At 43.9% G+C, this 12,434-nt stretch overlaps 1 protein-coding gene across 1 annotated transcript in view; it reads right to left on the reverse strand.

Annotated features, from left to right (window-relative positions):
* Positions 1–1,737: 1,737 nt before the first annotated feature.
* SNTB1 (syntrophin beta 1) overlaps positions 1,738–12,434 on the reverse strand; it is a 126,480-nt gene continuing 115,783 nt past the window's right edge. Inside the window, exons 5-7 of the mRNA XM_063131125.1 lie at positions 10,137–10,333; positions 7,065–7,255; positions 1,738–5,824 (exon numbers count right to left, since the gene is read on the reverse strand). Of these exons, the coding sequence (XP_062987195.1) occupies positions 5,732–5,824; positions 7,065–7,255; positions 10,137–10,333 (481 nt within the window). The 3' untranslated portion in view covers positions 1,738–5,731. The remainder of the gene's footprint in view (positions 5,825–7,064; positions 7,256–10,136; positions 10,334–12,434) is intronic.

Consider the following 12,434-nt stretch of genomic DNA (forward strand, 5'->3'; position numbering starts at 1 on the left):
TTGAAGGGTTGACAGCTTTATCTTTTTCTCCTGTTTGCAGGATTTAAAAGATGTTTAACTCTGTAAACAACTTCTTGGTGGTTCGCCAAGTAGCCATAAAAGTTGTACAAGAGGGCAAAAATCCTCTTGCATTTTGTGGCAAAGAATCTGGAAGGAACCAAAAGGCCATCAAGCGGGAAACACTCTTCCTTTAAAAACTAGAACCTACCCCAGATCAATAGATTAACCCGCATGATTCAGTGAGTAGAATGTCATACTCAGAGAGCAAAGATGTGCACAGTAAACTAAAACAGCAGGGAAAGCGTGACCTTGATCAGGACCTCCGGTGCAGAGGAGAGGAAAGATGAAAGTTTCTCCACTTCCTGAGCAATCCTAATTGGGGTCACTGAGGGTGGGGTGTATTAAGGTTCCCCCTGCCTCCATTCATGAGGAAGATTGTGCTAGGGAGAGGGGCCCATGGGGATGGCTCTTGTCACACCCCAGCACAATTGCTCTCCTGACAACCCCTCAAACAGCTGTTTGGCAAGCTGTTAAGAATGCAGTCGTGCTGGGAGAGACGGTGCATGAGATGAATTCAGTGGCGGGGCTGCTCCACCTGTACCAGGCTACAGGAGTGCCTTTTCACCCTTTCTACATTTCTAGAAGTTCTACATTTAGGAAATAGAAACCCAATGCACAGTTACAAGATGGGGGATACTTGGCTCAGCAATACTACAAACGAGAAGGATCTTGGAATTGTTGTAGATTGCAAGCTGAATATGAGCCAACAGTGCAATATGGCTGCAAGAAAGGAAAATGCTATTTTGGGCTGCATTAATAGAAGTATAGCTTCCAAATCACGTGAGGTACTGGTTCCTCTCTATTCGGCCCTGGTTAGGCCTCATCTAGAGTATTGCGTCCAGTTCTGGGCTCCACAATACAAAAAGGACGCAGACAAGCTGGAGCGTGTTCAGAGGAGGGCGACCAGGATGATCAGGGGTCTGGAAACAAAGCCCTATGAAGAGAGACTGAAACAACTGGGCATGTTTAGCCTGGAGAAGAGAAGATTGAGGGGAGACATGATAGCACTATTCAAATACTTAAAAGTTTGTCACACAGAGGAGGGTTGTCACACAGGTTGTCACACAGAGATCTCTTCTCGATCCTCCCAGAGTGCAGGACACGAAATAATGGGCTCAAGTTAAAGGAAGCCAGATTCCAGCTGGACATCAGGAAAAACTTCCTGACTGTTGGAGCAGTACGACAAGGGAATCAGTTACCTAGGGAGGTTGTGGGCTCTCCCACACTAGAGGCCTTCAAGAGGCAGCTGGACAACCATCTGTCAGGGATGCTTTAGGGTGGATTCCTGCACTGAGCAGGGGGTTGGACTCGATGGCCTTGCAGGCCCCTTCCAACTCTGCTATTCTGATTCTATGATTCTGCAGTCCAGATGTCTTCCTTCAAATGCGCTTCTGAAGTGAGGATGCTGTTCTTGCATGTGATAGCAAATGCAATTGCTGCCATCGCTATCATGTGGAATGTAGTTGAGTGAATGTTATTTCAGTGAAGTAAACAAACCACTTGACAGTTTTTAGTCAAGGGAACTTACCTTTATAACTACGGCTGTTCAGTGAAATTAGACTTTCACTCAGTTTTACAAACGTCAATGCGATTAAACCAGTCAAGTGTTCACTGAATAGAAGTCTATCAATTTCCCCCACAGAACTCTTGCCATAGAAATCATCACCTCACAAAGACTCCAATAAATGAAATTTTTATTAAATATAGTCTTCTCCCTCTAAAATATAAATATTTTAAACTAAATTCTTATAAATCTGGAGTAGCTCCATAGAGTTCATTCTATCAACCTCAACCAAATATGAGTCGGTCCAAAATCTGTATTTAATTTGTCTATAAATATATAACAATTTTTCTCTTTGCAAACTAGTTATTCACTTATTCTTCATATTGTAATCTGAGCACCGTAAATTACATGACATACTGTGTCACTTAATAATTGATAACTAGTAGATGAACTTTGATTATTTACAATGCAGATAAATCTATAATATTCCAGTGATTTTTGTTAAGTGTTTAAAGAAGTAGTGCAGTATAATTTACATATGCATTGAGTTTCCCTACAATACAACGTTCTGGTTTTATTCTCTGACTTTCTGTCACTCAATTTCATAAATACCTTCCGTTCGTGACTGAAGATATCTCGAGGGAAGAACTTGTAATTCCTGCTAGGTTGGTAAGCATGTAAGTTGGTATTCCTCTGCATTTGTATATTTGCATGTTCCTTAATTTCTCGCAAAAGGCAATTTAAACAAAAATCACATACCCACTATCATCCCTTAACTGACGGACATTGACATTTTCTAATGCATTTATGCAGAGCGTCTGCCTGCAAAGACGTTCCTATTTACTTCAGTGTAAGGAAGAAATCTATCTCTGGGTGCATGGCTGCTTTAATTCCCTTGAATTGAAATGTGGAAGCCCATTCCAAAACAAACGCCATGTGCACAATGAAGTGATACACTAGATCCAACAACACTTTCTTAAATTAATTTATCTCAATGTCACAAGAATCATGCTAGTTCATTTATGGAAGACAAGCTAAGTCATATAACTACCTAACAGGGCTGGTGCACATGTCTTGCTCCCGCTACCTTAATCATATTTAAGAGATCAATCCCTCTGTGGTTTTCCCACGTCTACCTTAACCCACAGTTAAGAATTAAACAACGTCAATGGTAGCCATTATTAATGCTGACCGAGTTCTCTCAATCAGCATTCAATAATAACCAGCTTCAAACTCTGATTGAAAGGAAATCCTGGCTAATGCTAAAACCAGAGGGCGTAAGATCTTTTTACTGTGGTTAAGAAGAGCAGGAATGTTATATCTGCCATGACCTTATCCCCAAAGTTATATTGCACAGTTATCATTGGAGTAATATGGATTCAGCTTGGTGTCTTCGGTATGCAGAACAAGATAGTTTCCCAATTTAGCATAAGTACAAAAACAACCCTATAGAGCAGATTGGATTTATTTACTGCATCCCGCTTCCAGAGAACGCAATTAAAATGAAACATAACTGAGTTCCCCTTTGTCTACCAATCAAAGGCCATAAATAGTGAAATCTTAGTAGAGTTTCCCAAAAGTGTGAATAACAAGGATAACTATAACACTTCAACACACACCCACCCCAATATTTTCTTCCTTTTTTGTGTACAAAATAGGGTTTTAGTGTTGATGGCTTTGGGAGCTGTCATTCAAACAATACTGCTTTTGAGTAATATGAAACAATAAACATGACACTTAATCATGAGGGTAGGCAGCTTCCCTGGTGCTGTCGCTGTTCTTAGCTGTCCAAATCTATATTTTGGGACAAGAAACAAGCAAATGGGAGTGACCTGTATAAAAGAGGGAGGGTGCTGCTTAAGCTCCTGTTGCTCTGCAGATTGGGGAGGGAGGGGTTAACAGGGCTTTTTCCTGTGTCAACTCTTGCGAGAGGCAGTCAGTCAGTAGAGAGGACCACTGTTGCTGGGCTTTTGGCCCATGCCAGGGTTGGCCAATGTTTTAGTCCTGCTGAACTGCACACCACGACCTTCAAGAGAACCCTAACCCTTTACACACACATTACATATTTTTTAATCTTAATTAAAAACAGTATTAATGTCACAGCTAATTAGAGGTAGAGGCCTTGTGGGTCTTCATGCTGGTTATATACCTTTTGAAGGCCAGTTGATAAGGGGAAAGGGAGGGAACTGATTCAATGCTTCCTTTCCTAGGTGAAGCCTGCAGAGCATGTGCTGAGCGGAAAGTCCTAGAGAAGGTTCAAATTCATCCTTCCTCATCTAATGCCCTGTGAAATGGGAAAAGGCCTTGAAGGGAGTGCATTAATCCCTCCCTCCATTCCCAGGCGAGGCTTACAGAGCATGAGTGGAGGAGAAGGCCCCATTATCCCGGTCCTAATTCACGTCAGGTGACTGCGGGTACCCCAAAACAAGCAATACTGATTATCTTCACTGTTCTCCAGGCCTTAGTGGCCTCCTCCTTTTTCTCTGTGCACTGTGCACATTGATGGTGCTATATAAATAAATAATAATAATAATGGGTTCATTTGTTCCTTTTTGGCTGAGCCTCCCCTCCCCTCTCCACACTGTTCACAACTCTTGAGCAGTCTTTGGCAGCCAACAACCCCTCTCCTTCCCATGTTCTCCACACCTCTTTGGCAGCTGCTTGCCTCCTCTCCCTCCATGCAACTTTAACAGTCTCCCCCCCCTCTTTTTCCACCTGCATACTGGCCAAGCCTCTTCAACTACTTCTAGGTGGCTGCAGAGGGCAGGGATGGGATGGTCTCTGGGCATCTCAAGGAGCTACAAACAGCACAGATGCCTTTGGGGGCTTAAGAGCTGCAACTGAACTGTCAAAAGAACCACACAGGACTCCTGAACCAGTTTAGCCATCCCAGCCTATCCTCAATTCAAAATACAGACCCTCTTTTAGAATTTCTCCAAAAGGCCTTATCATTTCAGCTGCCTTCATTGTATTTCCTTGATTTCAAATGCATCATGTACCTCAGTGATACTGGGGTGGGTGTGTCTGTTAATGCACACAGTATCGCTATTAACTGAGCAGTTCCATTTCGGAAAAGTAAGCTTGGTTCATTTTATCAAGTGAATGTGCATGGCAGCTCCTCCAACCCAATCATTCACTGTGCCCATTGTAACCCTATGGACAATTTCAAGGTCCTCTTCTGTGTTTGTGTGTGTATGTGTCTCTGTGTCTGTATGCCCCCCTTGGCAGTATTGCCTTTCTGCAGCAACTCTGACCCTTGGCCCTGGGAACTGTGCCGTTTTATAAGATGCTCACAGAGCCCTGGGAAAACACACAAACATGGTGGACTTCCAAACCATTTCCACTTCGTATTGCATTCATTGTCTGGATGAGCAAACCACTCAACCTGTACGTTAATGGAGGGAAAGTGGTATTTTCCTGGTGCTTTTGGAAAACAGAAAGGATGGCTCAGTGGAGAAAAAACCTTCCATTGTACACAGGATCTGACAACTCTGGTTATCAAATCCTATGTGGATGAATGCTCACTATATTGCTCTATCTGCTTAGACCTTACTTATAGTGGTTTTGAAATTTCCTACCCTCAAGGATCGCTACCTGCATCACATTGTCTGTCAGGGCACACTGTCGGTTCACACTCCCTGATCTGTGTGTGTGGGGGGGGGAGGGGGGCAGCAGCAGTCACCCCACATGAACAGAGAGCGCACACTGGCTATGCATTGCGGGAGAATATATGAATTGGTGGGCATGCTTTTTGTTCAGGGAAACTTGCCCACCATTATCAGTCTCTTCACTGAGGAACCCAGGAGTTTCTCAGAACCTACTTACTGCTCTGTAACACTAATATAGGCACAGTTAAGAATCTCAAAATGCCACCGTGTAGTATTAAGCTATTACTCCTTCAATACTCCATTTTGCCTTTATTTACAGTGATCCATGTTGTTTCCCTTGCAATAAGCGTTAGTTGAAGCAAACGTTCCTGAATTTTAAGCTTCTCGATAACTCTTATTCTTCTGTGTCTAATTTTTATAGCTGTTCCAAACATGGGCTTTGCCCAGAGCTTAAGCCCCTGTGCAGAATAGTTACATGTCTCAGCAGTTCCAAGTGTTGACAACTTTAGTTTGGGCAAGTAGCTCTACTTTTTTTCCTTGCAAAACTGATGGACGGTACTTATGCTACCAACCCAAGTCTTGTAATCTTGGCTGAAAGGAATGAATGAATGATGAACACAATTGGCTTTGGACAAGAGTGGAGGTCCAGTTGCTGAAATTAAGAGAGAGAGAGAATGAGTTTGTGAGTGGACTAAGCTAAGAACATACATAGAATAAACTTTGGGTTTGATCCGAAAATGTTCTGCTCATGGAAAGAACCCTTTTGACCCAATCCACTAAATGTATTTGTTTAATCACAAAAATCTGTTTTTTGCAGTATCACGAGAGTAAGGCCACAGCCAGCGTGAGAATATCATTTTCAAGTATTTGTACATTATATGGGGCTGGGGATGCTAAATCAGACAGGTGGGGCCCTATAACCTTGCTAACAATGTAGCCCCAGGATTGTACATATGCAGCCCTGTTAGAAAAGTAGCAACTGGGGGGGGGACTAAATGTAGCATTTTTAATTCCCCTCACAAACAGTTCATCTTGCTCTTGCTGATCTTTTGACAGAGCTCCGCTTATCCAGCATTGACAGTTGGATCGAGCGGGTGAGAAGGAAAGAGAAGTCTGTTTCCAACCTAGCATCTGGTTTCAAGGAAAATGTACCCCCACTGGTTTGTGGCAGCAGCTGCCCGTCTAGCTAGCGATAGCTGCAGCAGCCTGCTTCCGGATGTATATTGCCTTTAGCTGAAAGGAGGTGTATACTGGTCCCTTGGATAATCACCCCAGCCCTTCCTAAGGAAAGTTCAACATATCTTCTTAAGCAAACTCTATTATATGGTTGCTGTTTTTTACCCTTAAAAACACACACGTCCCTCTCGACTGTTCATTCCCCCTGTATAGTGGTGGAGCAAACTTTAAAACGGCTAATTAATTAACTTTGTTAAAGGGCAACCTGTAGAGAAGCAATGCAGATTTGGTTCCTTTGCATAACTTACTTAGGTTGCCGTTTTCCTTGGTGCAGAATTTGGGTTGGCCGAATATAGAATTTTCTTCTTTTTAAAAGTGCGAAGTATGCATAGTCTTGAATACTAACTGCAGTGATGCAAGGATCCGTTTCCTGGTGCCTAGGAATTGTGGCATGGAATTTGTTGTTCCGAGTCTTTCCTACATTCCTAAGCACCTGGCTAAGGGCACAGCTGCCTTCCCCAGCCTCATGCCTTCCAGATGTTTGGGCTGCAACTGTAATCATCTCCAGCCAGTTGTAGTCCAAAACAACTGAAAGGCACCAGTTTGGGGAAGGCTAGACCACAGCGATACCCTAACTCTGTAACAAAACTGGTGAAATGCTGAAAATGATAACAATCCATATCCAGAGCTATGTGGAAAAATAAATATCCACTTACCATTTCGCCTTCTTTTCCTCCAAAGTCTAAATAAAGCATCCGAATCCCATCGTCTGAGGACATTTTTAGCTTCTCATAGGGAAACTGTAGAATAGTTTTGGGAAAGGCACCATCTTGAGGTTCAGTTGTGAGAGAGAATCCGTGGTCATAATGGATGGTCAAGCGGCACTCCTGGTTTTTGTATGTGCAAGCTGGACAAGGAGAAGGACAACATCCACCAGTGGATTTGGTGCCCATCAGAAGCAACAGTAGCAATAACAAAAGACGATGAACCCAATATGACAAGGGCTTTGAACCCTTTGGCTCTACATGGCACAGTAGCTTGGAGATGGGGGACTAATTATATTTAATCTTGTCAATTGTTGTGAACCGCCCAGAGAGGAGCTGAAGAAGGAGGAGGAGGAGGGAAGACGGGTAAAGTTCCAGATGACTGGAGGGGGGGGGTTAATGTTGTCCCTATCTTCAAAAAGGGCAAAAAGCAAAAAGGAAGCACATGGGAACTTTAGACCAGTTAGTCTGACATCAATCCCTGGGAAATTTTTGGAGCAGATTATAAAGAAGTCAATCTGTAAGCACCTTGAAAACAATGCAGTGATTACTAGACGCCAGCATGGATTTGTCAAGAACAAATCCTGCAAGATTAATCTGATCTCATTCTTTGATCGGGTAACCTCCCTTGTGGACTGTGGGAATGCTGTGGACACAATATATCTTTATTTTAGCAAAGCTTTTGCAAAGTACCACATGACATTCTGATCAACAAACTAGTTAAAAGTGGGCTAGATGGAACAACTATTTGGTGGATCCACAGTTAGCTACTGGTTCCCATCTATTCAGCACTCATCTTGAATATTGTGTCCAGTTCTATGCACCACACTTCAAGAAGGATGCAGACAAGCTGGAGGGGGTTCAGAGGAGGGCAACAAGGATGATCAGGGGTCTGGAAACAAAGCCCTATGAAGAGATACTGAAAGAATTAGGCATGTTTAGCCCTGAGAAGAAAAGATTGAGGGGAGACATGATAGCACTCTTCAAATACTTGAAAGGTTGTCACACAGGTCTAGGATCTCTTCTTGATCCTCCCAGAGTGCAGGACACGGAATAATGGGCTCAAGTTATAGGAAACCAGATTCCGGCTGGACATCAGGAAAAACTTCTTGACTGTTAGAGCAGTACAACAATGGAACCAATGACCCAGGGAGGTTGTGGGCTCTCCCACACTAGAGGCCTTCAAGAGGCAGCTGGACAGCCATCTATCAGGCATGCCTTAAGGTGGATTAGATTCGATGGCCATATAGGTCCCTTCCAACTCTATTATTCAAGGAGGAGGAGGAGGAGGACCCTAGCTGAAAATAGGTTCCAGTGATTGCAACAAGAAGACAACACGGTACAAAAATTTCAGCATATTTGATTGATCACCAATGAGAACGGAGGAGAAAAATGGAAGGCAGCTAGTAGCACTGAATGCAGCTATATTTTGTTTAAAAGGCTGGGAGAGGGGAGTGTCTAATAGCCTTACTGAATATGGGTTTATATGGCTTTCCTCAGACACTATAATGTTTTTGGGCCAACATTAGTTTTAGGTGTGGCTATGGGAGAGGTTTCAGTCTATAGGCTAAAAATTGGCACCTGTTAGGATACCCGGGTTTCAAACCAGGAATATCCTGGTCTGCACACTAGAGTCTTTTATGGCAACTGCCAGCTCAGGACTTCAGTTCAGCCCATAAGGACTTCCTCTGTGACATTCAGCATATCCTCTGATCTCAAGGACTCACCTTTTATTATTCTGTTTGTCTGCAGAAGGGGAGAAGGAAGCAGGGCTATTCCATCCGCTCCTTTTCTCCCTCATCTGTCACCTAGGGCCAAAGCAGACATTACTTTAAATCTATATCTAGCAACTGTGTGGCTTTTCATTTTTACCCTTGAGTAGATACAGGGGACCCAATCCAAATCTTAAAAGTTGTCTCCCCCCGCCCACTGCTCACACTAGGGTCCTGACCCAGATCAGGTCATCTATGCCTACTGTAGAGTAAAAAATTGGGGAGAAATATAGCTGCTAGATACAGATTTAAAGTAACGTCTGTTTTGACCTCTTGTAGTAGCCATTCCATCAGGCTGCCTGAATTGTTTCTATCCCAGAACTGTTAACTTTTAAAACTGGTGCCTGACACTGCTTTTCCCCCTCTTCTTTCTCACTCCCTAATCTACACCAAGCAGGATATTGCACTATGAAAGTGGTATGAAAGCAGTATATGCTATGTGTCAATGGGCCCCAACTGTTGTCAGTGTACTTCAATACCGCTATAAAGCAGTAGTGTGCCTCCTGCCTCTTATAGACCGCTTTCATAGTGGAATATCCTGCTTGGTGTAGATTAGGCCTCAGTGTGTTGTGTCTTTTAGACAGCAAATCTGAAGACAAAGAATGACTTGGGTTTTTAAAATCCATCTGTAAGCCTCGGAGCCTTTTGGCGAGGCAAAAGGCTCTTTAACCCCTTCCTCATCAGTATGAAGAGCAACTGATGCTTTGACAGAGCCCTCCTTTTTGCACCTTGGACAGTCACTCCAGGAAATAACAGACCAAGGGAGCCTTTAATACCCCCTTGCCCATGAGGACAGCAACTGAGAAATGCAATCCTATACATGCCTACTCAGAAGTAAGTTTTATTTTTTATTACATATATATCCCACCTTTTTTCCTCCAAGGAACCCAAGGCGGTGTACATAATCCTCCTCTCCATGTTATCCTCACTACAACAACTCTGTGAGGTAGGTTGGGCTGAGAGTCTGTGAGTGGCCCAAAGTCACCCAGTGGGTTTCCATGGCCAAGTGGGGACTAGAATCTGGATCTCCTGACTTCCAGTCCAACACCTTAGCTTTCATCCCAGGCAGATGTGTACAGGATTGCAGCTTTAACCTGCTTTATTTATTTATTACACTTATATACCGCTCCCATAGCCAGGGCTCTCTGGGCGCTTTCCTTTGGGAGATGCACCTGCAGTTCCTAAGAGTTCTACCAAAGTCTCTGCTGCTGTCAGACTGATTACCAGCCAGGGTTCTATGACTTTGACTCACCGGTTGTGATTTCCGTGGAGAGCTCTGCTGCATTGTGGCAACCCTGAACTATGCTCCGAGTCCACAGAGAGAGGTCTCTGCTAGTATCCGTCTTGAAGAGATGGCTTTCGATCCCTTGCCGCGTGCCTGTACGAGTAGCGAAGGACAGGTCCACCCCGGACTGTGGCGAGCCTTTCCCAGGCCCTGAATGCACCAACCTGAAGACAAATTAATGAAAGAAGACATTACCACTAGAGGAAGGGACCATAACATAGTGGCAGACCACATGTTTGGCATGCAAAAGGCTCCAGGTTCAATCCGTGGCATCTCAAGTTAAAAAAGATTAGGTAGGAACAGCCAATTGGGAAAGACTCTACTCATTAAGGTAAATCCAGGTCCCTGAGGGATACCATTTGGACCCCTGTAGCCAACTCAGAAGGAATAAATAAAAGTGTCAAGGACCTCAAAGGGACTTCCTTCTATTGCCTTTTCAAAACAGCACTCAAGCAAAGCTGGCTGTTCTTCAGGGATGTAACTGGCTGGTTGAGTTACATCTCCCATTTATAACACGGTTTCTCCACTGGGTGAGATGAGGATTCTCATCAGCTGAAACAATACTCCATTTGGAAAGGCAAAAGAGCTGATCGACTGGTTCAAAAAAGTTGTGCCTGAAAAAAGCTGGGTCTCCTTGGCAGCTTACTGAGGTTCTTCAGGGAGAAGATCGATAATGGAGGACAAAGTTCCGCAAAACACACCTTGTCCACTCCCTATCAATCTTCCTCTGCAGTGTACGGCTGCAAGGATACTGGATGCATTAAAGGGTGTGCCCTGTATGAACAAGGCGTGTGACCTAGCATATGAGTATGGGTCTGGATTTATATCCTTTAGTATTAGATTTCATACTAAAGTTTTGTGATGTCAAGATGTAAAGCTAGACATTTCTGTTCCCTAAAGGCCCTATAGGTTCCTGTCAAGCACCTGAAATATATTGTCTATTACAATCAACGTTTACCTTGGAGGTTGCATCAGGCAGTCAAGATCTGACTGCTGAACAGAGATTATTCTAGGTTTTCTTACAAAAGCTGTTATAATATCTAGAAGTGGTGTAACAATGGCTTGAGAAAGTGGAACATTTCCTGGAGCACTAACGAACTCAGAAGCTGCAACTGAAATGATTAATTGGGACTGTTAGGAAAAATGCTTCTCCCAGTTTCTGAAGTGTCGTTTAATTTAAAGATGATTTCCTCAATGCAGAATGTGTAAGTTTCTTAAGTATATGCCAACTGATCAAAGCTATGTAGTAATCATTCTGCTCCAAGTCGACCGGCTGTGCCTTGCAAACCCTCATATGTAATTTTAATAAGTAATCTAAAAGCTGATTTGCGCTCTCCACACCAAGGTACATGCATGTGCCAGAAATGGGGAGAAGTGTGCATGGTCTCCTCTGCATCACTCTCTGAATAAATAAGCTTTATCTATATATAATTTGAAGTCTCTGTTTGAATGCCTCTCTTTCATATAGAGGGAGCCCTGTGGCTGTAAATCAGGCATCATGAAAGACCCTAGAGCATAACAGACAGACTGGGTTCAGACAACACCACAGTCCACCGTTGTTTAAATAGTCTACCATTGACTATTGTGTTGTCTGTCGAGCCTTTCCCAGAACTAACCAATGCACATAATCAACGGTTGCAGAGTTGACTATCTGCACAATCATTGATTATTGTGTTGTGTGGCGAGCTCCATTGACTATTTCACATGCCTACAGAGTCGCGAGGCAAGGCAGAAACCCCTGTTGCTCTTGCCCAGAGGGGCTCTGTAGGCATGTGTCTGCCGTCCCGGGGTGCGTGTGCAGAGCCACTGGGTGCGCCACTCCAGTATGCAGCTCCCCATGTGCTCCCAGGGACATGCATGTCAGGCCCTGGGTGGAGCAGGGTGCCGCGATTGGTGGAAGGATTTCTCTCATGGTTTGATGTTACATGTCAAGCTGTGGGAGACATCCTTCGCCGCCCCGATTGATCCATTTTGAAATGGGGTCAGGGGGATGGCAGGAGAGCTTTTTCCATCCAGGCGGGGTGGTGGTAGAAACGTCTCTCCTGCTTCTGACACAAAGACTGGGCAGGCGGTGGCGCAACGATCTCTCTTGAAGCTGTCACAAGCAGGACAGATGCCCTAATGGCCATCCTAGCTGGGGATTGTGGAGGTTGTTGTCCAACCCATCTGGAGTCCCGTCAGGTTTGAGACGGCTCTGTTTCATTTTTAGGAAACTTTCCTTTTCAATCTAAATCTTCCTTCCTGCAATTTTAATCCCGTTGCAAA

This window comes from Elgaria multicarinata, chromosome 7, assembly GCF_023053635.1.
Source record: "Elgaria multicarinata webbii isolate HBS135686 ecotype San Diego chromosome 7, rElgMul1.1.pri, whole genome shotgun sequence".
Lineage (NCBI taxonomy): Eukaryota > Metazoa > Chordata > Lepidosauria > Squamata > Anguidae > Elgaria > Elgaria multicarinata.